Source organism: Mustela nivalis (assembly GCF_964662115.1).
Source record: "Mustela nivalis genome assembly, chromosome: 18".
In the NCBI taxonomy this organism is placed as follows: Eukaryota; Metazoa; Chordata; class Mammalia; order Carnivora; family Mustelidae; genus Mustela; species Mustela nivalis.
Genome location: NC_139037.1, coordinates 26,577,524 through 26,604,626, shown reverse-complemented (window position 1 = coordinate 26,604,626; position 27,103 = coordinate 26,577,524). Strand labels below are relative to the sequence as shown.

The 27,103-nt window shown below is 56.1% G+C and overlaps 1 protein-coding gene and 1 long non-coding RNA gene across 3 annotated transcripts in view; one reads left to right on the top strand and one right to left on the bottom strand.

Moving 5' to 3' along the window:
* Positions 1 to 864: 864 nt before the first annotated feature.
* On the bottom strand, positions 865 to 6,845 carry LOC309853891. The gene is made up of 4 exons (XR_014306019.1): positions 6,028 to 6,845; positions 4,143 to 4,241; positions 2,260 to 2,516; positions 865 to 992 (listed from the first exon to the last, which is right to left on the bottom strand). It is a non-coding gene; the product is annotated as an uncharacterized lncRNA (long non-coding RNA).
* The window catches only part of CPNE2 (copine 2), a 44,563-nt gene continuing 22,976 nt past the window's right edge, over positions 5,517 to 27,103 (top strand). For both annotated transcript variants that reach the window (XM_082712431.1, XM_082712430.1), the window contains exons 1-4: positions 5,517 to 5,724; positions 20,051 to 20,265; positions 23,110 to 23,289; positions 25,231 to 25,305. In XM_082712431.1, the coding sequence (XP_082568557.1) occupies positions 20,086 to 20,265; positions 23,110 to 23,289; positions 25,231 to 25,305 (435 nt within the window). In that variant the 5' untranslated portion in view covers positions 5,517 to 5,724; positions 20,051 to 20,085. The remainder of the gene's footprint in view (positions 5,725 to 20,050; positions 20,266 to 23,109; positions 23,290 to 25,230; positions 25,306 to 27,103) is intronic.

The window sequence follows — 27,103 nt, the reverse complement described above, 5'->3', positions numbered from 1 at the left end:
GTAAGTGGCTTCTGGGGAAAGCTCAGCAGGGCTCTGCCCCTAACCCCCTTCTTTTGTACCGAGGATCCTGGTAACCTTCTCTTTGCAGAGGAGGACACTGAGACCCAGAGATTTTTCCCCACTTGTCCAAAGGCACGGAGCTAGTAAGGGGTGGTGCCAGTGATGAGGGAGCAGGAGGCTGGCTGAGGACAAAGCAAAAGCTGGCGCCTTGCAACCCCCCCCCTTTTTCTTCATCCGCTCCCCTCCATAGGTGTAGCATTCCTCAGGCACCCCTGACTGCCATAAAGTGATAAATAGTTAACTTGCTGAGATCACAATCCTGCAAGACAGGAGTCTCCCTTGGTTTGCAAATTTCTTTGAGATTACAACAAAGAAGTTACCTTATCAATAGCCCAATCTCCAAGGACACAGAACTCAGTTTTTCAAGTCAAATGTCACCCTCCCCTCCATAAAACCTAAGGAGGCGGAGGTAGAAGGAAAAGTAAATAAAGTTAAATTTCTTCTAAACCTAAATCTCATTAACAAGGATGTTTGATAGCAGGGATGTAACATTCCACCAGACTCCTAATTGTCTTTAGTTGATAGCAACTAAGCCTTCAATATCCTGATAGTATTATTTGCCCCAAAGGCCCTTCTAAACACCCCTTTGTCCTCACCTACCCAACTCCTGCGTATATAACCAACCACCCCTCACAACCCGGCGCGGCAGCTGCATCTCTGCCTGCCCACGGGCCCTGTCCCCGTGCTTTAATAAACCACCATTTTGCACCAATGACGTCTTAAGAATTCTTTCTTTAGTCGTCGGCTCCGAACCTCCTCACCCCACCGAACCTGACTTAGGTTCTGGGACTTCATCACCAGGAATCCAGGCTGGGTGTCGTGACTTTTATTTTCGCTCATTTTCCCCTCGAGTTTCAGTGAGATACACAGGACATGCAGCACCGACTGAGTGAAATGATGACCACAATAAGTTAATTAATATCCAGGATCTCCTAGAGTTACAAAAAGAAAAAAAAAAAAAAGTGAGAAAGAAAAATAATGACTTTTTTTTTCCTTGAGAGGAAACTCTTAGGATCTACTCTCTTAACCACTTTGAAATTTTTTGCGACTCAGTCCCGCAGGGGAAGACCCAGTTTCCTCATCTGCGCAGTGAGAAGGCACAAGGACCCACTTTTATCAGCACTGAGAAGGTGACCTTCTGGTTAATCCTCCCTCGGGGAGGGTTTTGAACCCTCTGTCACCTGGCTTGCCTGGTTATTGTTCTGTAGGGCTTCCACCATCTGTGACCTCCTCTAGACCCATAGCCATCATCTGGGTAACACTCTACGGCCCACTGACAAAGGAGAAAACGGAGGTCAAGGTCACAATAGCCGGCATTCAGCAAAGCCACAATTCTAATCCTGCACCGGAGCAGGAAGCTGAGGTGGTCCTGGCGGGGTATTTAACGGGTCTGCAGGTCTGTGTGTCCTTCAGGAAGCCCCCGCCAAGTCTGGAGGGCTGGGAATTCTGCCCAGACCTGCTCTGCCCCCAACCCCCCTGCAGGGCCAAGGCCAGGCTGGAGGGCGGTGGCCCCACCCCAGCCAGAGCTGCACATGCCCTCTGGACACATCCCAGAGCTTCCTGGAAAAGAACAGGGCTCCTTTGGCAAAGATCCTCCCAGGGCTGGTCTCAGGAAGTTCTGGGGACAGCTGGTCTGCCTCCTGCTCCTGGCAGCCACCCTGGTGAGGCACCCCGCCCCCACCCCGTGTGTCTCCAGGCCTCTAGCCTCCAGAACGGGTGTCCTTACTGGCCCTGGGCCTGGGCAACTGTACCTTGTTGCTCATCCCACACAAACTCCAGCCCAGCCCAGCTGCCCAGAAAGTGACCTTTGCCCTGAGGAGGAGAGGACTGAAAAGGAGCTTTCCCTAGAGAACAAAGGCCAACTGGGGTCCCCAGGTTGAGTGCCTAGGACAGAAGCATCCAGTTTCCTGGGCTGTGCCTGTGGTCAGCACAAGGTTGGGGTGGATGGAGGTGTCTGAGGCTGGCTGGAAAGGCAGGGGGTGCCTGGGCGTCCTGAGCCTAGAAGCAGGGCTCCCTGCATTACAGCGACCACAACTCTGGAACTTAAAGACAGTCCCGATGTCTAGGAGTGCTTGGTACCCTTCTAATCACACAACGGTCTCTCTGAATTCCCACAAGCATCCCAAGAAGTGGATACCAAATCTATCCTCCCATTGTATTGAGCAGGAGACTGAGACCCAGAGGAATTAATGATCTCACCCAGGCAATAACGACAGCCACTGGGATTCAAACCCAGAGCCATGACTCCACGCCTGGAATCTGGCTCTGGAGTCAGCCATGTGATCCTCCAGGGGATGTCTCCATCACGGATATGTCTCCGTATCAGCTCCCTGTGTGGCAGATGGTGTTCTCCAAAGACGGCCACCGCTGTATCTCCCATAACAGTGACAGTCCTCTCAGAGAGGAGGGTCTATGGAGAGAGCTGGTGACATCGTATGACTTCCAAGGCTAAGGTTCTATAAAAGATAACAAGGCTTCCACCTGGTCCTCTTGGGATGCTTGCTGCTCACCCTTGGAAACCAGCCGCCATATTCCAGGGAAACCCAGGTCGCACCAACAGTCATGGACCACTCCCGCTGAGGTCCAAGCCAACAGCCAGTGTCAACGGCCAAACATAGGCCTTCTAGAGAACGCTAGCCCCTCTTGTGATCTGACTGCATCTGCTTGAGAAATCCTAAGCGAGGACCACCCCAGCTGAGCCCAGGTGAACCCCCACCTTCAGAGCCTTGAGAGATAGATTATAAGGTTTGGGGGGATTTGTGATGCAACATTAATAACTGGGAGCCCCTCCATCCTCTACCCCCTCCCACACGTCTGAGGCCAGCCAGGGCCTGGTACGCAGTACTCTTAAATTGAGTGTCTTAAATTCACACTCAAGTGTAGAGGCAACCCTGGTTGTTCTCATCTGTCTGTCCAGACAGCCTGGACTGTGGACATAAACACCCAGACAGCAGGTGTTTCATACACATGCACACACACAGACACACAAACACACACACTTAGACCTATTTCAGGAAATCAAGGCCTTCTGCTTTTGCAGAGAGAACCCCATGTAGGCGAGGAAAGACTCCCTTCAGCATTGAGCTGTGACGGCCTTGCGTTGTGTGTGCATCAAGTGTAGAATCAACACATGATGGTCAGTTGGCCTTCGTCAGTTGACCTCTGGTCTCTCCTGCTCCCTGGTTTTGTATTAGACATAACATTCATCCCTTTGAAGTCTACAAGTCAATGGTTTGAGTATACCTACAGCTGTGCAACTCCGTCATCTAAGTTCAGGACATTTTTAATCATCTCCCAAGAAATCCCCCCCCCTTTTTTTAAGATTTTATTTATTTCTGCAAGAAAGAGAGAGAGCACACGAGAACAGGAGCAGAGGGGAGGGCAGGGGGAGAAGCAGACTTCCCACTGAGTAGGGAGCCCAAGGCAGGCCTCCATCTCAGGACCATGAGATCATAACCTGAGCTGAAGGCTGACGCTTAACCGTCTGAGCCACCCAGGCGCCCAAAACCCTCATTAATAGCAATCACTCCCCAGTATCTCCTCCCAGGCCTAGACAGCCACTAGACTTCCTTCTGTGCCTGAGGACTCGTCTAGTGTGGACATTTCATGGCAATGGAATCACACATATGCACGATCTTTTGTGACCAGCTCTTTTCACTTAGCATCATGACTTCCAAGTTTGTCCATATCGTACACATGCCACCCCCTTCTATGACTGAATAATATCCCATGGTGTGGAGAAAGCTCATTTTGTTTATCCATTCAATGCTTAATGGACATTGGAGTTGTCCCTACTTTTTGGCTTTTCTGAACTCTGCTGCAGTGAACATTTGGTAGTTTTTGTTTGGACACAGGCTTTCATTTCCCTTGGGTAGATACCTAGGAGGGCAGTTGCTGGGATCCCTGGCCTTTATTAAATTCTGTCCCTGTGGCCAGGGATCCAGGATCTTCTTCACCCTGGGCAGACCCAACTACTTCATCCTTCGGGGCTCCTTGGGGAAGTCTGACTTCTGTGGCTGAGTGGGGTCTTCCGGGCCACCCCACCTCCAATCTTTGCACTTTTCACCCAATAATACAATTACCTGGGTCATGGGCTTGGTCCGGGGAGGTGAGGAACTTGAGGGGAGGGACGCTGCTTGGATTCACCATAGTTCATCCCAGGACCTGCCACTCCTGTGTCTCTGAAGCAAGGAGAGGATAGGGATGCTGAGGGCCAGATCAATCAGGCAAGGCTTCCTGGGGGAGGTGGGGGCTGTCGCTAGTATGTCTATGGATTGGTTTGCCCCAAAGCTGGGCTGAGAGGGCTTTGAAGACTTAGGTGGAGGAAAGGTGAGGAGAGCTTGGAGAAAGGAAGGATGGATGGGGAACAGGCAGGCAGAGAACAAAGCTCAGAGCCCTGGGGTTTCTTAGTGGCCGCCCCTCCAAGGCTGCTATGTGCCCGTGACTCAGACTGGAGGGAGGTTCACAGGCTGCAGTGCGAGTCTCTTAGTTAACCCTCTCCTACCCGGAACGGAAAAACCACAACCCAAGCACGAGGTCCTTGAGCCTCAGGGCCAAGGGCTTTGGAAGTGGCCGTGAGATCTCCCACAATCTGGTTAAATGGGGCTGAGCCGCCGTTGGCCCAGATTTTGGGGTGTGTGTGTGCAGATAAATACCGCTGAGTGGTCTGCAGCGGGAGCGCCCGGAGGCGATAAATGCGTTTCTTAAGAATTGATGCTTCTTCTAGGGTAAAAGAAGGCCTTCACAGAAAAGGGGGACTCAGGGCCAGGGCCTCAAGGCCCCCCCTTAATTACGCTCCCGCTAACTATCCCCAGGCACTGTTGAAACTGTCTTTATCTTAGCGTCTCTGCCAGAGAAATATGTGTCATCTTCCTAGTGTCTGGCGACAAGAAAATGCGGAGCTCTTTTACTACGGGAGGAGGGGGAGACTCTGCGGTCCTAGCGCGGCTCAACGCAGCCCAGAACCCAGCCCTGCCGCGTACCCCCCGAGGGCGCAGCTCGGGGCCCTGGGGGTCGAGGCCACAGGCTGCGCGCTGGGGCCCCGCAGGCCCGAGCTGAGCCCACCCCTCGGTTCCCGCGCCCGCGGCCCTGAGCGCAAGGTGCTCGGAACTCGGAGGTGCCCGCGGCTCGCGGCGAGGCCAGCCAGGGAGGGTGCGAACCAGCCGCGCTCCGATCCGCGGAGTCCCAGCCTCGAGCGTTCGGACCCTCGGATTCCGGCCTCGAGCGTTCGGACCCTCGGGTTCCGGCCCCGGCCGTTAGGCCCCCGCGGCGCCGAGAGCCCGGAGCGCTAGGGCGCGCCAGCCACGGGCTCTGAGCTGCGGGCGGCGGGCGGGACAGCGCTCCCGCTCCGCCCGTGGGGAGTGCTCGCCCCTCCAGGAAGAGCCCGCCTCGCCTCCCCCCTCCCTCCCCACCCCCGCCCCTCTCGGCCGGAGGGAGGAGCCCGAGCCGCCGCCGCCGCCCGCCCGCCCGGGAGGAGCGCCGGACCCCGAGCGGCTGGGAGCGCACGCGAGCTGGCCGGGGCCGCGCGGGCAGCGCCCTGAGCCCGTCCCGCGCCCGCGGGCCCTGCCGAGCAGGGGAGCGCCCCGGGATGTTCCGGCGGCCCGGAGCGCGGGCAGCGGCAGCCGCGGCCGCGCCGTGAGGGCGGCGGAGCCCGCGGGACCCGCGGTGAGTGGGGCCCGGGCGGGCCAGGGGCGGGCGGGGCGCCCTGGCGCCAGAGCTAAGTTCGGCCTTCGGGCTCGGCTTCTGGCGCCAGTGGCGGGCTGGAAGGAAGCTGGGTTCCGCCTCGGGGGCCGTGGCGCCCCGAGCCCCCGTCAGCGGGGGGCACCCACGCTCGGGAGCTTGGGTGACTCAGCTGCGACCCGGCCACGCGGGGGCGCTCCGGCTGCGCCCCGGGGCAAAGCCGGGAGGGTGCGGGAGGAGGGTGGCGCCCCTCGGGGTTCGAGCCCAGCTGTTTAGGGACTCGCCTACCTTCCCCGAGGAGTCTGGGGGCGTCCGGAAGGTAGAGTCCCCGCCACTGTAGTAGCTGCCGAAGACTTGGGGTCGGGCTGGCCCTTGGCCCCCGCACCCTGCTCTCAACCCCCAGTACCCCCGCCCCAGAGCCCTGCCGGAGAGCCAGCTCCCAGCCCAGAAGAGGGAACGAAGGGAGGGAGTGGAGCTGGGCAGCTTCCCAGAAGTCGAAGTGTGTTTGCAAACTAGTTTTTTTTTTTTTTTTTTCCGCAAAATCTGTCTGGCACCTGTGTGGTTAAGGGGGTGGGGTGGGGGGACATGGGGAGAGAGAAAGAGCGAGTCTCCTGCTTCCTTTCCTTTCTCCGCAGCCCTGCTTTTCTGAGAATAGAGGTGTCTTACTCCCCTCTTCCCATCCCATTTCCCAGCCCCGCCCTCCGCCCCCTCCCCTTCCTTGGACAAACTCCCCGGCAGGGCCTCCTTTAAGGGGGCTGTGATTTGCCCAAGATCAGGAAGGGGAACTGGAATCCAGGGCTCTGGTAGCCAGGCTCATGCTGTTGCCAGTGATTCTCCCAGCCCTGTTATGTATTTGGGGAGAGTGACACCAGCAAGGGATCTGGGAGAATTACAAGCGGCCTTTTGTTTTGTCTGCCCTTAGTTTTTGCTTGCCTTAGGGGTGTGGGCTGTCACCCATGGGTGGAGTGCTTTTTCTGTTCCTTGGGCCCCCCACAGCTTCAGTAACTGGGGGGAGGAACCCCTTTGTAACCTTCAGCAGCTGCTGTGGCCAGTCTTGCTGGGGCCTGAATGGCCTTGGGTAGGTGAGCTGGGGGACCACACCTCCCTCTCCCAGTCTCCCCCGCTTATCTGTAAAATGGGCTAATGGTCAAGGACCTGTGTGTCAGGAGGCAGGGTGCAAACATAAGGAGTGGTTTTATTGCAGTCCCTCTGGCATAGGGCCCAGTGTGTTCTGGTACTGCCCCAGGCCGGCGGCCCTGCAGGCCTCTGGGAGGGGTCTCCCCCCGGGGCAGGTCTGGCCAAGGAAAGAACCAGGGACTAAGAATATTGACAAACGGATTCTCCTTGCCCTCTGCCACTTCCTGTGTGTGTGTGCCTTCTCACTCGCTGGGCTCAGGGGTTTTTTCCATCTGTAAAATGAAGCACACTATGACACATTCCAGTTTATAGGGTTCCTGGGAGGCTGCAACCGGAGAACAGGGGTTCTGCAAAGTGCAGTGTGCTTCATGAATGGCATGTGCAGTGTTTCAAGGTACCCCCCCACCCCGCCCCGGGGCCGTGAAAAATTAAAAACTCAGGGAGAAGAAGGCCAGGGATAGAGCCTCAGTGTCTCTACCTGTAAAGTAGTAAGAATGATACTCTGTATACCTTTGTCATCTTTTAGGGTGATTGTGTATTTATTTAAAGGGAGTTGTGAGGATTAGATGACAAAGGGGTCATGTGCCATCGTTGTGACTCGTCTGGTGACAAGCACTCGGTCACTGTTAACTGTCAGTGTTGTTATTCCTGGGAATATCCGTAAGCCTGATGAGGGCATTTAGGATTCCTTCTGGGGTTTTCTCAGGCCAGACTCTTCTCCCTTCTCCTGCATCCTTCTTGGAGAGAAGAGTAAGAGCCAAATGTCAGGCTTCTGGACTGTTCAAAGTGCAGAGTCCCGAGTGGGCAGGTTCTGCCCAACAGAGGAGGACACTGTGAGGGATGGTAGATCTGATTATGTTCCCATTTTAAGGAGTGACAGAAAACAAAGAACATTCTCAGAGCAGGGAGCATTGTCCCCAGGCAAGGTCCCCTACTGAGAAGCCCCCAGCCCAGGGCCAGGGTCCCAGCTGCCCTCCCCTCCCCCCGCCTTCCCCAACCCTTACAGGGCCTGCTGGATCAGGCGCGACCATTTCAGGACTCTAGCCACCTCTCCTTTGGAGACTTGGCCTCAGAAAGGGGGCAGGATCCCCTCCAGTCCTGCCCAGTGCCCTGCGGAACACAGAATGGGGTCTGTGGGAGCCAGGAGGCTGGGTCACCCTAGGATCTCGGCAGGCAGCAGCTGGAGAAGAGGACGGTCATATCCCACCCCCACTGTCCAGAGGGAGACTTGGGTGTTCTGAAGGAGTCACAGCTCCTTGAGGTCCTGTACTGCCTAAGAGCTGGGTGGGGGTCTAAGGTGCGTCCTCGTTCTCAGCCGGCCTCTGCTCCCATGGTGGGGTCAAATGGACTGACTGTGCTGTTCGGTGCTGTTTGATGTTCTGGAGTTTTCTCTGCTGCTCTCTCCTCACCTTCTTCCTCCAGGGTCTGAGGTGAGGCTAATTAGCTGCTAATTGCTCACTCCCTGGGTATCACCTCGCTTAATTTTTCTCGGGGTGGCATTAACCATCTTCTACAGTCACCTTATTTATTCGTTTGTGTATCTGCTTATTATCTCTCCTCTTCCCAAAGAGTGGCAGCCTCAGGGACGGCAAGGACCGTGCCCATCTTGTTCAGGGCCCTCTCCCTGCCCTGAGAGAGGTGCTCCGTAAATACACGATGGATGTCTGGGGCTGCCCCGCACTGTAGCCTCCCGTCACAGGGGCCCGTGATGTGGGCTGACAGAGCCCCGAGGAGTCGTGACTTTGCCCTCTTGCGTCTCTGGAGGCCTTGCTGCTCAGCCTGCTAAGTGCTGGGGGAGCGGCCCAGGGCCGCGGGCTTGCTGATGGACGAGGAAAGGCACGCGTCTGGAGAGGGTGGGATTATTTGCCTGACACCCAAGGACCAGGAGTGGAGGACATGGAGGTAGCCGCTGCTGCCATGGTCTCCCTCCCCAGGGGACTGAAGTGTGCTGGGGAGGGTCACCCACTCCCCATGTGACCTGGGCTACAGCTCTTAACCCCCCTGACCGCAGTTTCTTTGTCTGGAAAATGGCGCTCCTTACCAGGAGCGCTCCCCGCCGCTTTCTTCATGGGGTTCTTCAGGCAGCTTTGAAAGGGCTTGTAACCTAAAGAGGGCTGCGAGTCCTTTTCCACCAGTGGCTTTGGGCCCCATGTTCCGTTCACTGTAGTGCTGCCCGGTTGTCACTCAGCAAATATTTATTGAGCAGGTCCTCTGGGCCAGGGACAGCACTGAAGCCAGGGCACCGACATGGAGCTCAGTGGAATGGGGGACAGAGAGAGGCTGCCAATGACAAGGCGGCAGGAGGATTTCACATAGTTGGGGCGGGGTAGGGGAGGCACTCCGTGAGGCGTCAGGGAGGCCATGACATTCGAGTAGACATGCTAATCCATGGCAGTGGTCTCTGGTTCATGGCTGTATCCCGGCTGTGCCGGGTGCCCAGCAGGTGTTCCGTGGATATTTTTGAATGAATGAAAGAGGGAGGGTGCCCTAGACAGAGGAGACAGCACAAGCAAAGGCCCTGAGGTAGGAGTATGCTTAGTGTATTCTAAGAGCGCTCTTTCTCCATTGGTGGCTCTTGTATCTTGCTGGGAGCTGGGGTCTTCTGGCTTGCACGCTGTGCCTGGCTGGCCGCTCCCCGGGATGCAGGAGAGAGCATGCTCAGCTCCCCTCAGATGACACCATCTGACCCCTCCCTCCTTTTGGGCCGCAGCCATCTTTCCAAGTCACCCTTGTGGCCCCTCAGGGTGGGGTGTGCTTTGCACCATGAATGCAAGGATCTCAGCTGCCTGGTGTCACACTCTGGTTTGCCATGGACTAGCCGGATGACCTTGGGTACTGTATTAGTTTTCTAGGGCTGCTGTAACAAAGGACCCCAAACTGGGCAGCTCATAGCACAGAAATATCTTCGGTTTTGGAGGCCAGAAGGCCAAATTCAAAGTGTTGGCAGGGCCGTGCTCCACTAAAGGCTGAAGGGGAGGGCGCTTTCTTGCCTGTTCCAGCTCCTGGGAGCTGTGGTAGCATCACTCATTCCTCTCTCTGCCTCCTTCCCTTGGTGCCTCATAAGGACACCAGTCATATTGGATTAAGAGCCCCTCCTCCTCCCGTCTGGCCTCATCTTAGCTAATTACATCTGCAGCCGCTGTCTTTCCAGAAAAGTTCCCATTCTGAGGCACTGAGGAGTTAGGATTTCAACTTAGTTTTTAGGGGAACATAATTCAACCGCTAACAGGCAGTTTCCATAACTTCTCTGTGCCTCAGTTGTCCTATGTGTAAAATGGGGTACTAGTGAGAGGGGCTGTGTCCTGGGACTGCAAGAAGGCCACAGTGGGATGCCGTAAGCCTCAGGACAGGACCAGGCACCCTCAGCCTGCACTACTGTTTCCTTCTCAGGGAGGACCCAGAGCCTAGGAGCGGATGGTGATGCCCTTGACCAGAAGGGCTCACTGGGGAGGGCTGGGCCTGGGGTAGCACCTGCCCTCTGGCTCAGAGAGGCCTATCCCCACTATCAGGCTGAGGGCTGTCTGGCTGAGGGCAGCCCTTCAGTGTGGCAGGGTGTGGGCTGGGCAGCAAGAAAGCCACCGAACTAAAGGACGCTGTCAAGGAAAAGTGGGGGAGATCCCCACGTGCTGAGGGGTGTGAGCAACGGTGTCTCGCCACCCTGCTGGAACCCGTGTGGGGACTTGGACCTGGGTGAGCCCAGGTGACTTTCAGGGTAAATCAGCCCAGAGATTCGGGGGGGGGGGTGTTGGGGCAGAGCTTGCGACTGAGGCCCAGAGCAGCCCAGGGAAGACTGAGGGCTATATGTAGACTCCTCAAGACCAGAAGGAACCCCAGCCCTTCACAGGCAGGGAAACTGAGGCACAGAGAGGGCAAGGAACTTGCAAGAGTTGACACACTTTTGGGAAGCCCCCATTTCAGTCTCCCCGTGGTAGTCCCTGGCTGAGCATGGGCACCCCAGGGAAGAAGGAAGGGCCCAGGGCTGCTCCCGTGCCTGAGGCAGCCCCTTCGAATGAAGCCAGGTGGGAATGACTTCGGCTGGTGGCCACCATCACCACGCCCTCTGTCCTCCATTAGCTTGGTTTAGCCTCCGATCTCGGCCCTGCCGACTTCCAAGGTCCCTGAAGTACCCTGTGCACCCTAAGGTGCATCCACACCCGTCCCCTGTCACGCTTTCTGGGAGGCGGGAGGGCAGCCCGTCCCTTGCCTCGCTTGGTGGAAGAAGGAGCTGAGGCCTAGGAGGGAGGAGGTGGCGGGTGGCAGAAGCAGGACTTAACCCAGCGTCTGGACTCCCGGAGGGGGTGGGGAGGAGCATGGAGGCACCTGGCAGCCTGCTGTGCCCGCTGCGGAGCCATAGGCTGGTGAGACGGACCAAGGCCCTTGGACCAAGGTTGAGCTGAAGCAGGGAGGCCCCCTTCCCCAGGGGCCAGAGCTTGGTGATTGGCGGGAGTGGGGGGAGGCTGCAGTCGGGGTGTGATCTGGTGGAGGCTGGGGGCTAGGGGGCATCAAACCCCTGCTGCAGCTCCCTCTCGGTGCTGTCTGTGGCTATATTTATCCCTGTAATGGCCTAGCTGCCGCCTGTCGGGAGTGCCATGCCTTCGCGGAGGTAGAGAAGTGATTGGTGTTGAGATGCGCCCGCCACCTGGGCGAGAGCCCGGCACACTCTCTGGGGGCTGTGTGCCGCCTGGGGGGAGCGGTGCAGCCCCAGGCTTGCAGGGAGGGCCCAGGGGTGTGAGCGGCTCGGGGCTGGACTCCCCTTTCCCCGCAGAACCGGGGCTGTGGCTGGGGTTGGTGTGTGCCTGGAAGAGGGGACCAGACCTGCCTGGAGCCTTTCAGCTGGGAGATTCAGACACAACTCATGATTCTGAGATCCCGGAACTGGCCCGTCAGGCATGCTGAGAACCTATGGTCCCCTTCCCCTTTTCTCACTTTCAGGAAAGGACAGCGACATTTCCTAAGCCAGTGGTGACAGTGTCAGTGCTTCCTGCCCAGGACCAGGGTCTCAGGAGGGGCTTTGTGGAGGACTCGCTGAGTTTTTGGTTTTACAACATTTCACTGAAGTATCAAATGTCCAGAAATGGAGCGGATGTCCCATGTGTACAACTCAGGGACAGGCCTCCAACCAAAGCATCCATCAGCAGCACCTGGGACCCAGGAATGGAAACATGACCATCTCCAGGGCACCCCCTCCTGTGCGCCCCCCTCCCCCCGCCCTGTTTGGTCACAAGCACCCATTCCCTCACCTGTCCCACCACTCTTCTGACTCCCAACAGCATAGACCTGTTTTTGCCTGTTTCGTTCCCTATAAAGGAAATCAGACAGGACCGGGTACTCCTTTCGTCTGGCTCTGTTTGTCCGGCCCCATGGTATAATCCACGGTGTGGGGGGGCCCGTTTCCTTAGCTCTCCTCCCGATGATGGGCGTTCGGGGTGTATCCAGTTGGGGATCCTAGGAATAGTGCTGCTGTGAGAGTCCTTGTCGGGGGGCCTTTGGCAAACACATGCATGATGTTTCTGCTGGGCATTGCTGGGTCATCACGGGATGTGTCTGTTTACCTTCTGGAGACCCTGCTGTACATTCCTCCAAGGGGGTTGTAGCAGTCCACACTCCCCCACCCCCGGCAGCCTCATCTCCCTCTTGGTATGGTCAGCCTAGGGGTAGTGGTTGGGTGTGAGGGGGACACCGTGATATCACGGTTTTGCTGAGCTGAGTTTGAAGAATGAAAAAGCCAAGTGAATTAGGGGGAAGGGCACTCCCGGCAGATGGAACAGCATATGCAAAATGACCGAGGCACCAGACATCCAGCCAGAACTCGATGTCGTGGCCAGTGTAGCTGGAGCCAGGAGTGTAAACGCTCTGTCAGGGAGCTTGGGTGTTGTACTGAGAACAGCCTGGAGCCCCAGAGAGGTTTTTCTCATCTTGAGCCAGCCCCTACAGTGTGTCAGGCCCTTTTTAAAAATTTTTATTTATTTATTTGACAGAGAAAGAGATCACAAGTAGACAGAGAGGCAGGCAGACAGAGAGGGGGAAGCAGGCTCCCTGCTGAGCAGAGAACCCGATGTGGGGCTCGATCCCAGGACCCTGGGATCATGAAGTGAGCTGAAGTCAGAGGCTCAATCCACTGGGCCACCCAGGTGCCCTGTGTCACTTTTGTACTTTCTAGTTGATGGATAAGAAAAACTAAGATCCAGAAGAACCAAAGGGCTTATCTGAAGTCGTCTTAGCAGAGGCTCTGGGATGCAGACCCTTCCATGCCTCAGTTTGCTTATCTGGAGAATGGGAGCGGTGCTAACACCTCGCTCAAGGATGTCGTGGAGCTGTGGACGACAGTATGTGGACCACACTATGCTCCACTCAGGGCTGGGGACAGGTGTGATTATTACTCTCAGTTTATCACTACTTCCCATCATTGCAGCCGGACCTGCCTCCTCTCTACCCTTCCAGCAGGCAGAGTGGGAGTAGGCCCCCCTAGCTCCTACATTCAGGAAGGGCTGACCCAGAACTCTAGCCCCAGCACCCTGTTTTCCTGCCCCATGTGGGTCTCCTGCAGGCTGAAGTTTGTGGTGATGGTTAATTTTATGTGTCACCTTGGTGAGAATGTAGGTATTTTTAAGATGTGATTAACATTTAAAGCAGTAGATTTTTATTAAAGCAGATTATCCTCCATGATGTGGGTGGGCCTCATCCAATCAATTGAAGGCCTTTTATAAAAGCAAAGATCTTCTCCAAGAAGAAGGAATTCAGCGCCAAGACTACAACATAGAAGGACACCCAGCTGGCAGCTATCTCTGTTGGGAGAGTGTGCGGCTCCTGATCTTGGGTCGTGAGTTCGAGCCCCACGGCGGGGGTAGACTTTATCTTAAAAATAGATCTATCCCGCAACGTGGAAGTCTTGTCTAGTTTCCACCCTGCCTGGCCTGCCCTGTGGATTTTGGACTCAAGACTGCCAGTGTCACCTCTGACTGACCTGAATTTCCAGCTTTCCGACTTGTCTTACAGATTTAGAATTTGCAGCCCCCACAACTGCACGAGCCAATTCTTTAAAAGAAACCTCTTTCTCTATATATAGCTATCCTGTTGGTTCTGTTTTCTCTGGGGAAGCCTTATACAGTTGCCATTTGTATTCTTGGATCGTCTCGTCTAGGCGAAGGAGGCCACTTAGATCTGGACACAGTCAAGACACGATCCGACCCCAGAAATTCAGCTAGTGAAGCCATCAGGGCCAGCCAGCAGCGACCAGGCATCTGGTAAACCGAGGGTTCTGGCCAATAGTGTTACCCTCTAGATGGGACATGGCAAACTCAGAGATCTGCGGAGACCTGGCTGGGAGCAGTCCTGGTAGGACCACCAAGTAGGACATGGGCTTAATTACACCCAGGGCAGGCCCACCTAGAGCGCTCCCCCAACCCCCGCCCCGGGACGTGGCCAGCCATGAGGCGGTCATATTGCAAGCTTGGATCCAGGAGCCCGGTGCTCGAAGTGTGGTCTCAGAGGGGGCAGCCTCAGCATCCTGGGGGCTGGCAGGAAACGCAGACCTGGAGGTCCCTCCCCAGACCTGCTGAATCAGAATCTGCATTTTCATGCGATGCCCCACCTAGCTACCCCACGGGCCCCGTGTATACTTTAGCCCACCGCAGAATCACCGGGAGGGCTTGTTAAAACACAGGTTGCTAAGTGCCACTCTAGGGATTCTGACCGAGCAGGTCTGGTGGGGCCCAGGATGGTGCATTTCTGACAAGCCCCCGGGGAGACGCTGAGGACCCGGGGACACACATGGAGCCTGGGGCCACCACCGCTGGAGCCTCTGCTATCAACGATCAGACCCCACGGAGCGGGCTTCGCTGCATGGCTGAGAACCCCAAGGCACCATGTGGGGCCTGAAGCCGTTACCCGCTCCCTGGCCCCACCATCCACCACCCTGCCCGCCACCGGCATCCCAGCACCGTGCCTTCCGGTTGAGAAGGGGAACCTAGAGCCGTATTTCTCAACCAGTTTTAACTCTCAGGCCCCTTTGACATAATCTGTACACTTGCAGGTCTCCCGAGGTTTCCGGTCTGCACCACCTGCCCCCAGCCATCAAGGATTGCTGGTAAATAGCACCAGCGATGAGCTGTCATTCTAAGCGCTTCCCTTTGTGCACTCGCTGTCATCATTTCATAGATAGAGGGGGAAACAGAGACCAGAGACATTGAGTAACTTGCCCAGGGACGCACAGCAGGTAAATAGCAGAGCCAGGGATTCAAAGTCCGGTGTTCTGAGTCCAGAGTCTGTGCTCCTCACTGTCGCCAGTAGCGATCAGAGGACTGAGTCCCCTTCCTTGTTCCTGCCACTGACCAGACTTCATAGAGCATTACTTGCTATAGTGAGCACGGAAAACAGCGTTTCTTTCTTTCATCTTCTAAATATCAAGGTGAACATGCTTTTTCAAGGGGCACGTTGCTGACCTGCGCCTGAAGTCCCGATAGGTGGTCCCCTGGTTACATTTGGCCCATGCTGTCCTCGAACTGAGAATCCCCAGAGTGAGGGCTGCTTCCTCCCATGGCACCTCATCCCCACCCTTCGTCTTCCATCCCCTTTTTTCCCCAGCCGGCTCCCCCTTTCTCTGGCTTGGCCGTCTACCTCCGCAGCCCCACTGCCCCCCTCCCTGTGGCTGACGCTCTGGGTGTCTCCCCAGCACTGCGTGTCTCTGAGTTGGGACCTCTCTTTGCCTCGGTGTCCCTTCCCTGTCGTGAGTGGGGTGTGCAGCCCGGCTCCTGGGTCCTGAGCCGCTAGGGCCGATAGTGGGCGGAAGGATGGAGTTGGGCAAGCAGGCCTTTGGCCTTGACATCATCCTTCCCTGTTTTAGAGAAACCACTGCCCCTTCTGGGTGAGGCCCTCTCCTGCTGGTCTCTTAAAGCAATCATGAGGGTCTACAGTTTGTGACATGTGCCAGGAAGAGGTGGTTGTGATTTTTCTGACATTAAAGAGTCTGCCTAGTGAATTCTCTCCCTCCCTCGTTGGTACATACTTATTCAGTATTCATTATGTGTGCTTGCTGCCCGACGTGCTGGGGAAGCAGTAGTAATCCCTCCTTCCTGGACATTACATTCTAGTGGGGGGGGGCAGACAGACAATACACAGACAGGTAGACAAGTAAAGTGAGTGTACATTGCAGTGATCTATAAAGGGAACTGCAGGTACCGGGCCGAGACAGAAATCACATTAGCTCAGGCAACCAGAAAAGGCCTCTGACTACTAAGACCCATCTTGTGAAGAGCAATTCTGGCAGAGTGGATAGCAAGTGCAAAGGCCCTGAGGCAGGAGAGAGGTTGGCGTGTTTACAGAGCCAGAGGATGCCCCTGTAGCTGGGACAGGCAGGGGGAGGGGGAAGGTGGCACGAGATGGGGTAGAAGCCTGGGAAGAACTGGGGTTTTGTGTGGCCTGGGAGGGGAAGCCACTGGAAGATTTTCAGGTAGAAGTGCGGTAGCATCTGCTTTCCACGCATAGAGACTCTCTCTGGCTCTGGGTTGCTCAGGGAGATCTGGCTGGGCCAATGCAGTGGAAGTGGGGCGATGAGGACATTGCTCTGCATCCTGGAGGTGGAATCTGCAGCAGGTGTGGGATAGATGGGGAGCGAAGGAAAGACCAAGATCAAGAATGATGGGTTCCTAGGTTTCTGGCTACAACCCTAATGTTCTAGACCCGTGGTTCAGCACAGTTTCCAGATCCTGTCCTGTCCTGCCTGAAGGGCAGGATGCATTTAGGAGCTGGGGCCAGGGGACCCTGGGGGGGGGGCGCTGGGGAGGTGCTGAAGCTTCTGTGTCTCCTTCATTACTCCTCATCGCTGCCCATCAGGGAGTGTTTGTGGAGGAATGAATGGGAATTCCCAAGCCCTGCCCTCTCTTTGCCTCATCTGTAAGAGGGACTGACTACTGGTTTCATATCCCCGCCTTCCAGCTCCTTCCCTGGGGATCTGGTCACCCTGGAAGGCCTGTGTCCACCTGGGCCAAGAGTCAGGACTACCTGCAAATGGGCCCTGGCTCCCCATGCTCCCCAGGCAGCCCGTAACCTCAAATTACCTGCGGGGCGGGGGCTACATTAAGGAGGTTTCCACTTGGCCCAGATGCGCATGGCAGGCCCAACCCTCCTTTAATGACACCTTGTCCGTCTGCCCTCCTGCTGGAGTAGGAGGGGAGCCCCCCCCACCCCCCGCCCCGGCAGAAGCTGTGATTTCTTTTTCCGTTGCGTCAGGCCTCAGGGTCCGGCCCGCCTGCCCGCTGCCGGGCTGGCGCAGAGGGGCTCCCTCTGACCCTTGCTTGCCCCAACTCCGGACATCATGTGCTCCCCATTTCGGGGATCCAGAAGCTTCCAGCCAGAGGGTGAGTTGGGGATGGGGGACCTGCCAGCTCCCGGCCTGGGGGAGAAGCACCCTTCCCCTTCCCACCTCTTGCCCACTCTAGCTAGGGCCTCCCGGCTAAGGCTAAAGCAGGTGAAGTCACCATGGGTTCTAAGAACTCGGCCCAGCCTGACCCTCCCCTGGGACCTGGCCCTTCGGGCCATGCCCTCAACCAGGCCAGAGCCAGCATGGGGTAGGAGGACAGCATGGTGACACTGGAGTGATGATGGTGCCTTGGACGTGGGGGAGGGCAGGGGAGAAACAGCCCCAAGGCGTTCATACACGTGTGTGCCTTTGCCCCTATTTGTCTGGGGCACGCGTAGACACGTGTATGTGACCATACGCGTGTGTGCATGCACAGGGGGGGTCCCTGACACGCCTCAGGATGAAAGCAGATGCCTCTGACTTGGCAGCGGGGGGAATGGGGTGTGAAGGGGGCCTGTCAGGTAGAGAGGAGGCAGGTCAGCAGGAACCCACCCCATCAGGGATGACCCCAGAGGTGGAGACAGTGTGACTCCAGAGGAACTAGGGTTCCCTTTGCCTGGGCTGACTCCCCTTCGTTCCCGCCCTAGGTCTGAGTTCCTCACCGTGCTCGGCCATCCCCCAGCCCTGCCTGGAAGGCCACCGATGGGCCTGGGGGGGCCTGGAGACCCAGCTCATACCCTGCCTCTGTGGCTTCCTAGCCCTGAGACCTTGGGCAGCTGACTTCTACTCTCTGGGCCCGTTTCCTCCTCTGCAGAATGGGGGTGACTGTGGGAGGCCATGCCACCTCCAGGTGGTTGCCAACACACATGGGCGATCCCTCCGCCACATGGTGAGGTCCATTTTGGACGTCCCTGTCCCCTCCTTTTCCCTCCCCTCAACCTCTCCTCCGGACTGGGTTGAGGATTTGCTCACCCCTGCACCACGGGGAGGGCCACCCAGCTGCACATAGGGAGAGTGAGTGCAGTTTCCCCAGCCCTTCCAGTGGAAACTAATTTTTACAGGACAGGAATAAACCCTGCGGGCAAATTGCAGTGCTGTCCTGATGCTCTGGGCTCGCGTGACAATGATGAGGTTGTAGGACAGACGGTGGGAGGGAGGGGGTGACGGCTGACTCTGTCACTGACCCGGATCCTCCCCCGTCAGGCGCGCCCTGGGGTGCGCTGTGTCTGGAGAGGAACAGGGGCCTCTGACGCCCTCCCCACACTCGCTTAGGCCTCCTGTGCACTGGGGCCTCTGTGTGCCGGCCAGAGGCGGGCGGGCATTCAGGATGTGGGCTGCGGCCGGGGTCAGAGGGAGAAGGCCCAGCCCAGCTGGCCCGCTGCAGCTTGGTCATTCCCGCCTGGCTGACAGCCACCTCCCCGCCAGTCTCCCTGCTTCCTCTCCACAGGAACATCCCCTCGTCATGGGGGCTAGAGTCAGCCATTCCAGACACTAATCAGATCAAGTCACTTCCCTGCTTCAGACCCTCCCGAGACTTCCATCACTTTCAGAATTAAGCCCCTCCTGCCCCCCCTGCCCCCCCAGGACTTGGCTGCTCTCCACTGTCAGCCGGACTGTGAATGCTGAGGCTGTGCTAGGCGGCCTTCTTCCCGTAGGATCCCAGTCCCTGTCCGGGGCCTGGGACCTAGTAGATACTTAGTAAATACTCTAGAGTGAATGACTGACGATTAGCAGAGGGTGGGTTCAGTTTGTAATCAGCGCTCAGAAGCTCAGTAAGTTGGATCCGCGTCCCCCGCTCACGGGCAGGGCAGGGCTGGTCACCCGCTCAGTAGTGAGGGGTGACATGTCAGTCAAGGAGCTGGAACCTGACCTTTGTGGGTGAGTGGGGGCTAGACTCATCCACACAGTGACAGAGCCTGTGGGAACTACACACGAGCTGCTGGAAATAAGACCCAAGCACTGGGGTCTGGGGAGGGCTATGTCGTGATGTCTCATGGGCAGATGAGGAAACTGAGGTACAGAGGGCTTGTCCAGGAGGCCTTGTTATGGGTAGAGCCCAGAGCTTCTTTCCTCTGCACCCTGAGATGGGTTTCTCTGCACTTGCTCCAGATAAACTTGGAGAGTAACAGAACTGCTTTAAAGTAAGCACATGCCAGTAATTAGCTGTGACAGTGGAAGGGGTACAGAAGGGCTCTGTACATGGAATTTGGGGGAAGTCATGTGCGAGTGAAAGAGTAAATTCTGTCTTGAGGATAAAGACCAACTCAGACAGAATCTGAGGAATGTGGAGGGTCTGTCCGTTTACTAATTTATACGCTCATCTTTTTGATTCAACACGCATACACTCAGTGCATCCTTGTTCATCAGTCACCGTGCTCGCTAATGCCCGGGATACATAAGATGAATAAGACTGCAATGAACAAAGTCAGATTTCAGATAAATTATCAGGAGTGAGCTTCCTAGGGGCCAAAGCAAAGAGGGAAACCCAAACTATCAGAGGCTCCACTGTAGCCACAAGATGCCAAAATGTTAATTGCTCAGGAGAAGCCTAGGTTTTCCCAGAAAAATGAGCATCTTAGATGTGCGTGTTCACTGTGATCTGTTGCCAATCTGGCAGGGGTGACTTGGCCTTGTGTGTGTCTCACACGCAAAGATTGACCGACGCAGATAATAACTTCAAACTAAACCTGCCCACCGGAGGCTCATTTTTCTTCATTCTCCTTTGGTCAAGCTTTTGCCTTTGTCCTCCCTCCATAAACACACCTGTCCTCCCATCTCCCTACCCCCATCCTGAAGGTCAGAGGGTGACACTGCCTCAGGATGGAGTGGTCCAGCAGATGGCTGTACCCTCGCTGATCCCCACTTCTATCCCCCTAGACTGCCAGGAACTGCTGCCACCACCGCCAGCCCCCATGGCCTACATCCCTAGTGGGGGTGCCCCAGCAGCTGGGGCGGCCCCCGTGGGCTCCCAGTATTGCGTGTGCAAGGTGGAACTGTCAGTGAGTGGCCAGAACCTGCTGGACCGGGACGTGACCTCCAAGTCTGACCCCTTCTGTGTCCTCTTTACAGAGAGTGATGGCAGGTGGATTGAGGTAAGGCCCCTCCATGTGCTTCTGGGGTAGGTGGAGGGTGGCTGGGTTGCTGGGGAGGAACTCCCACTGGATCCTGGGACCTGGAACGTAGTTGGAGGGTGGCCAAGGGATTACTTAGAAGATTGTTGCTTTTAAAATTGAATTTTAGAGGAGCGCCTGGCTGGCTCAGTCAGTAGAGCAGGCGATTCTTGATCTCAGGGTTGTGAGTTTGAGCCCCGCTTGGGGTGTAGAGATTATTTAAATAAATAAAATTTTATTTGTTTGTTTTTAAAGATTTTACTTATTTACTTGTCAGAGAGAGAGAGTGCAAGTGAGCACAAGCAGGGGGAGTAGCAGGCAGCGGGAGAAGCAGTCTCCCCACTGAGCAGGGAGCCTGATGTGAGGCTCAATCCCAGGACCCCAGCATGACGACCTGAGCCGAAGGCAGACGCCCAACTGACTGAGCCACCTAGGTGTCCCTAAATAAATAAAATTTAAAAATAAATAAATAAAATGTATGGATGTTACTACTTAAAATATATTTGTGTTTAAGTTGTGATAATTCGGAGACTTATATTTATACTTTTATTGTTTTATATTGGAATATTTTTAATATAATAATTATAGTTAAAACCTTAGAGTTTTATAAAATGCCTTCTTCCATTTTTTTTTTTAAGATTTTATTTATTTATTTGACAGACAGAGATCACAAGTAGGCAGAGAGGCAGGCAGAGAGAGAGGAAGAAGCAGGCTCCCTGCTGAGCAGAGAGCCTGATGTGGGGCTCGATCCCAGGACCCTGGGATCATGACCTGAGCCGAAGGCAGAGGCTCAACCCACTGAGCCACCCAGGCACCCCTCCATTTTTTTTTTAAGATTTTATTTATTCATTTGACAGAGAGAGAAATCACAAGTAGGCAGAGAGAGAGGGAGAAGCAGGTTCCCCGCCAAGCAGAGAGCCCGATGCGGGGCTCGATCCCAGGACCCTGAGATCATGACCTGAGCCAAAGGCAGAGGCTTAACCCACTGAGCCACCCAGGTGCCCTGCCTGCTTCCATTTTTATATTATTTTATTATTTTTTAAAGATTTTATTTATTTATTTGACAGAGAGAGATCACAAGTAGGCAGAGAAAGAGGGGAAGCAGGTTCCCTGCTGAGCAGAGAGCCCGATGTGGGGCTCAATCCCAGGACCCTGGGATCATGACCTGAGCCGAAGGCAGAGGCTCAACCCACTGAGCCACCCAGGCACCCAGCCCGCTTCCATTTTTAAAATAACTTTCCACATTTACTCCTAAATGAACGCACAGTCAGTGAGGAGCTGACAGAGAAATGGGGAATTCAGGCTTTGGTCCCAGAGCTGGAGCCTGACCCAGGTCTGTCATTTCCTGCTGTGTGGTATTGGGCAAGTGGCTGTTCCTCTCTGATCCTGTCTCCTCATCTGTGAAATGAGGTGTTTTTTTCTTCCCCTGCTTACCTTGCAGAGCCCCAGAACTAGGCAGGTGGATGGTACCAAGGACTTCTGAGCTGGAAGACCTTGGCCTGAGGGCTGGGGAAAGATGCAGCTTGAAGATGGATTTTGAGAAAACCAAACCATTAACACTTTCAAGTCCTAAAAGTTGCTTTATTTTTCCTTTTAAAAGGGATCTGTGTTCATTGTAGTAGATTTAGAAAAGACAGATCTAAAGAAAGCAGAACAGTGGGAAACCTGCATGTCAGAGAGAACTGGTCAGCGGTTTGGTGTCTAGCCTCCGAGGTAGTTTTATGTGTGTGTAAAATTTCCAGAATATGTATCTGTGTTTAATAATTCTTCAACTGAGCCACAGTTAGGCATCCCACCAAGCGAACTGTGGCTTACAGGGAGTGTCCACAGGTGTTGGCTCCTTACGATGCCAAGGAAACGGTGCTGAGGTTGTTGACCCATTTTACAGAGGGACATCTCAGGCCCGGAATGGCACCCAGCGCATTGGTAGCGCAGCCAGAAGTGGGAAGGGGTGGAGGACTGAAGCCAAGTGCCTGGGGCATCCTGGTCCCCTCTGCCAGGTCTCTGGAGCTCCCCCCACCCCTCAGGGAATGGTGTCCCCCCCCCCCACTACACCCCACCCCTGGACAGTCCCTCTCTCACCCAGGCTGGCTGCCCTTGCTAAAAATAGCCCAGGGCCAAGACCTCTTCCATCCCTGCTGCTCCAGCCCTCGGAAATGGAGAGGGTGGGAGGAAAAATCAACATAGCCCGGGCCCCAAAATAGACCATCACCCAGACTCTGCGGTTTGGGGCCTCCCTGTAGAGAGGCCGGGAGGCGGGGTTCCGGTCCCAGCCCCACCACTGACCCACAGGACAAGGCCCTGCCTTTACCCAGTAGATGGGGGGGTATTGGGCTGTGCAATGCCCAGGTCCCCTCCTTCTGTCTCTTCTGCCTCTCAGTTTCCAGGTAAGATGTGGCTTAAAAAAAAAAAAAGGGTTCTTCCAAGATAAAAAGGATGGAAACCACTGAGAGTTAAACCCCATTGTTTTACAGAACTGGAAACTGATGGCCTGAGGGGAAAAGTGGCTTATTGTCTGTCACTTAACCCAGGCAGACACATGCCTAGAGCTCTTCCCCCAGTACCTGGTATCGTGCCAGGGCCAAAGAGTTCAGAGTGTCAGTGTTAGAGTCCGACCTGGGTTCAAATCTTGATACTGCGCCTTTAGCTGTTCAACCCTGGGTAAGTCCCTTAACCTCTCTGTGCATCAGTGTCCTCTTCCGTGAGCTGGGAGTAGTACCTGGCCATGCCTAGTGTTCAGCCAGTTTGCAGAACGATTCCGGGGAGCCTGGGAAGGCTCGAACCAGCTGCCTGACTCGGGCTCCTGTTTCCCTGCCCCTCTGCCAGTATGACAGGACGGAAACCGCCATCAACAACCTTAACCCCGCGTTCTCCAAGAAGTTCGTCCTTGACTACCACTTTGAGGAGGTGCAGAAGCTCAAGTTCGCCCTGTTCGACCAGGACAAGTCCAGCACACAGCTGGACGAGCATGATTTCCTGGGCCAGTTCTCCTGCAGCCTGGGCATGGTGAGCTGGGGGGGGGGGGGGGCCAAGGGCAAGGCAGTCCCCACCCCCGACATCACGCTGCTCCTAAGGCCAGGGCAGTCCCTTGGAGCGAGTCTCCCCTGCCGCCTGCTTTCCCTAGCCCCATCTTCCTGGATGGCTTCCAAGGAGGCCCTGGAAATGCAGCCAGCCCTGGGGGCCTGCAGGTACCAAAGGGGGTCAGTGGCCTCGTGATTTGGGGCCAGGCTGAAAGAGTTCTCATCAGAAAACACAGCACCCTGCCAGCCAGCTGTTGCCGCACGGGAATGGGGACCCCGCGTGGCCAGAACTAAAGGTTCTTTTTTTTTTTTTTTCTTTTTTAAAAGATTTTATTTTTTTATGTGAGAGACAGAGAGAAAGCAGAGCAGGAGTGAGAGAGCACGAGCAAGGCCAGGGGCAGAGAGAGAAGCAGATTCCCCACCGAGCAGGGAGCCGGACATGGAGCTTGATCCCAGGACCCTGGGATCATGACCTGGACCAAAGGCAGATGCTGAAGTGCTGGGCCAGGCGCCCGGAACTTGTGATTCTTAGAAATAGATCAGATGTCAGACGGAACATCTGCCTGGCAACAAAGGCAGCCACAGGAGTCCGTTTTGGTGGCTGGCTTACTATGTGAACTCGGGCAACTTCCTGTCCCTCTGGGGGCCACACTCCCCTGATCCCGCTGCCCCACTGCGTTCTTGGTGAGCATATGGAGTCGGGGGGTTGTGGGGCTAGGAGCCCCTCGTACTAACCATCCTGATGGCTGTGTGTCCTTGGGCGAGCCCCACGCCCCTGAATGTTACTTGGGGCTGATGATGACCACCTAGCTATGGGGCTGGTGGGGGAAGTGGGCACACTGAAACGGCCCGGACCTTCCAGGAGAGGGGATGGAACAAGCCAGGGCTGACCACTGTGACAGAAACAGAGGGTGTCCCTGGGGTTTCCTGCCGGGGGTCCCCGCTCTCCAGGGGTAACAGGGAAGGGGGGATGCTGCAGGGTGAGTCGGCCTCCCTGATACCCTCGCAGCCACCCCTCACCTGGAGAGGAGCAGGTGGCCAGGGCCTGGGGAGAGCTGCAGTTTGGGAGGCAGGGGGGCGTGGGGGAGGGCTCTGGACGGGATTGGAGTTGGGGGGAGGGCTCTGGATTAGAGCAAAGGCCCCAAGGAGCTTCACATGTGCCAATCCACAGTCCAGCCTTTCTCAGCTCCTGGTCTTCCGGCATCCTTGGGCACCGCCAGGGGCTGCATCCACAGGGCAGGGGAGCCAGCGATGGGCAATGAAGGCATAGAGCAGGTGGTCAAGGGCGAGTGTGGCCTGGGGAGGAAAACCAGCATGGGGGGTGGGGGGCATGGAGGAGCACAAACACCGGCATCCCCCACCCTCCCGCCAGAAGCTGAGAACCAGGGTGGCCCCTGGAGAGTGCAGGAATGGGGTGTACAGAGACGGTGGAGGACCGCTCAACACTGTGTTCTGCTTTCCCCTGTCTATGCGGTCTTGCTGGCTGAGCACTGTGTGAATGTCTTCCATACATGGAGCATGAAAATCTAAGGGGAGTCAGGATGTGACCTCCATCAGGAATTGCACCCTGGGGGAGGGTGGGGGGGAGTCTGTAGATGGCTTCAGGGGAAGCTGTGAGGGGCTCGACTCCCTGCGGTACCTCCAGAGGTGACCCTTGCAAGAGCCTTGGGGGGTAACCCAGTCAGTGGGGGTGGTACTGAGGGGGATTCCAGGCCTGCTGTTGGCCCCCCGGGCAAGTGTCTTAACCTCTCTGGGCTGCCCAGTGGAGTTAGTAATGGTTGCTGGCTGCCTTGCGGGAGGACAGTCACGTGAGGGGGGAGCTGTAGCCTGCATGCTTCCATCTGTGTGCTGTTAGTGGTGCCTGCTGAGCGGTTTTCCTCCCCACCAACCCTCAGGAGCACCACTCTCCTCTCTCCCGCCCCCCCAGATCGTCTCCAGCAAGAAGATCACTCGGCCTCTGCTGCTGATGAATGACAAGCCTGCGGGGAAGGGCTTGATTACGGTACCAGCCCCCTCCCGCGCTCCACACCCCTCCGCCTCTGCCCGCTGCCCTCCCCCATCAATGGGCTGCATCCCTGGCAGATAATCACCAGCTTTGTTTGGAGTAAAAAGGCCCAACTTACAACTTAGCAACAGGTCTCTTAGCAACGGGCTCCTGGCTCCACAGATGATGTATTGGGGGCGGCCAAGCTGGGAGTAGGGGCTTGCTGGAGGCCCCTGTGGCCTCTTCCTTGTCCCCAAAGGCCACCAGAGCCCTCCTGTCAGGCCCTCCCTTCCTGGCCCTTGCTTGCCCTCCCTAGGGGGTCTTTAAGAAGCATGTTGCCCCGCCAGCCCCTGGAGCTCTGTTTATGGTTGCCGTGATCCCAGCCTCATGTGGACCCTTTGGGCTGATAAGTCCTGGGTCCTTGCAGACTCCTCCAAGGCCGGAACCCTGTTTTACAGACGAGGGACCTGGAGCCCAGAGAGGAAGTGGGGCAGTTAGGCTAGTGAGGCTTGGCCAAGGAACTAGGCTGGAGGGGGGAGGCTGAAGCGCTAAGTGCTCATCTGTAGTCCCCCCACTGCTCTGGGGCCTCCCCGGCTGGTGGAGCTTTGCATTCAAGGCTGGGATGAACCCCACCTTGCTTTACTCTCTGGGTTCCAGGAAAATTGAATTTTTTTTTAAGATTTTATTTATTTATTTGACAGATATTACAAGTAGGTAGGGGGGTATGGAGCAGGCTCTCCATTGAGCAGGGGGCCTGATGCGGGGCTCCATCCCAGGACCCTGAGATCATGATCTGAGCAGAAGGCAGAGGCTTAACCCACTGAGCTACCCAGGCACCCCCAGCAAACTGAATTCTTAGCATACCACACATATCCCAGATCTGATCTTCATCCACTGTTTCCGCCACCTGGAATGTTTCCGCCCATCCCCCACCCCCCACTTCTTGGGGTTCAGAACCTCCCCATCTATATACCTTCACTAGCCAGCTCCCTTCCACCTGGAAGCCAACCCAGCAGCTCCCTCTCCCCCCACCCCTGTATTGCCACCGGGCCACCCCAGACCTCAGTTCCTTCCTCTGTGGAATGGGGCCAATAATAGGACCTCCCAAGGTTATTGAGCAAGTCTCTGCTGGAGGAAAGGAAGGGGAGCCAAGCATCCAACCCGGCTTCTGTGTGTGGTTCTGGAGGGTCCAGGAGCTTGTAAGTGAAGCTGTCCTGCAGGTGTGAGGGAAGAAGAAGCCTGAGCCAAGAGAACCCAGCCCACTTGTGTTGCATTGGGCCCAAGGGCTTTCCCTGCCACTCTGTGGGGAGGGGTGAGAGAGGCCCAGAGAAGGCAAAGATGGCCCCAAGGTCACCCAGCTGGTCCATCCTTGGCTGGCTTGGAGCCACAGGCCTATGGCCGTGGGCGAAGGCATGAAAGACAGATGGCAGTATGAGCTGACCGGACAGCAGAGGGAGCTCAGGTGACTCCTGTTGCTGCCTTGGGCCTCAGTTTCCCCAGCTGTCCAGTGAGGTTCCTGGAATACCCTGTGCCTTGGTGTTTTGAGGTGGCTGTGCTCCCGGGGTCTGGAATGGGGGCCCGGAGGGCCTGTCAAGCTGCTCCCTGGCCAGCCCTTCCCAGGGTTCAAGACCTTCTCTCATGGCTGGTAACGTGTCCTCCCATCTTGAGCCACATGGGGTCACTTCTGATTTCTCAGATTCACATGGATTACCCCATTTTCCAGAAGGTAGACATGGAGGTTTTGAGAAGACGAGAGAGGCACATCCAGGGTCACGTGGTCCTACCCCTCTTCTCCTTCCCCTTCCCAGCCTGGAGA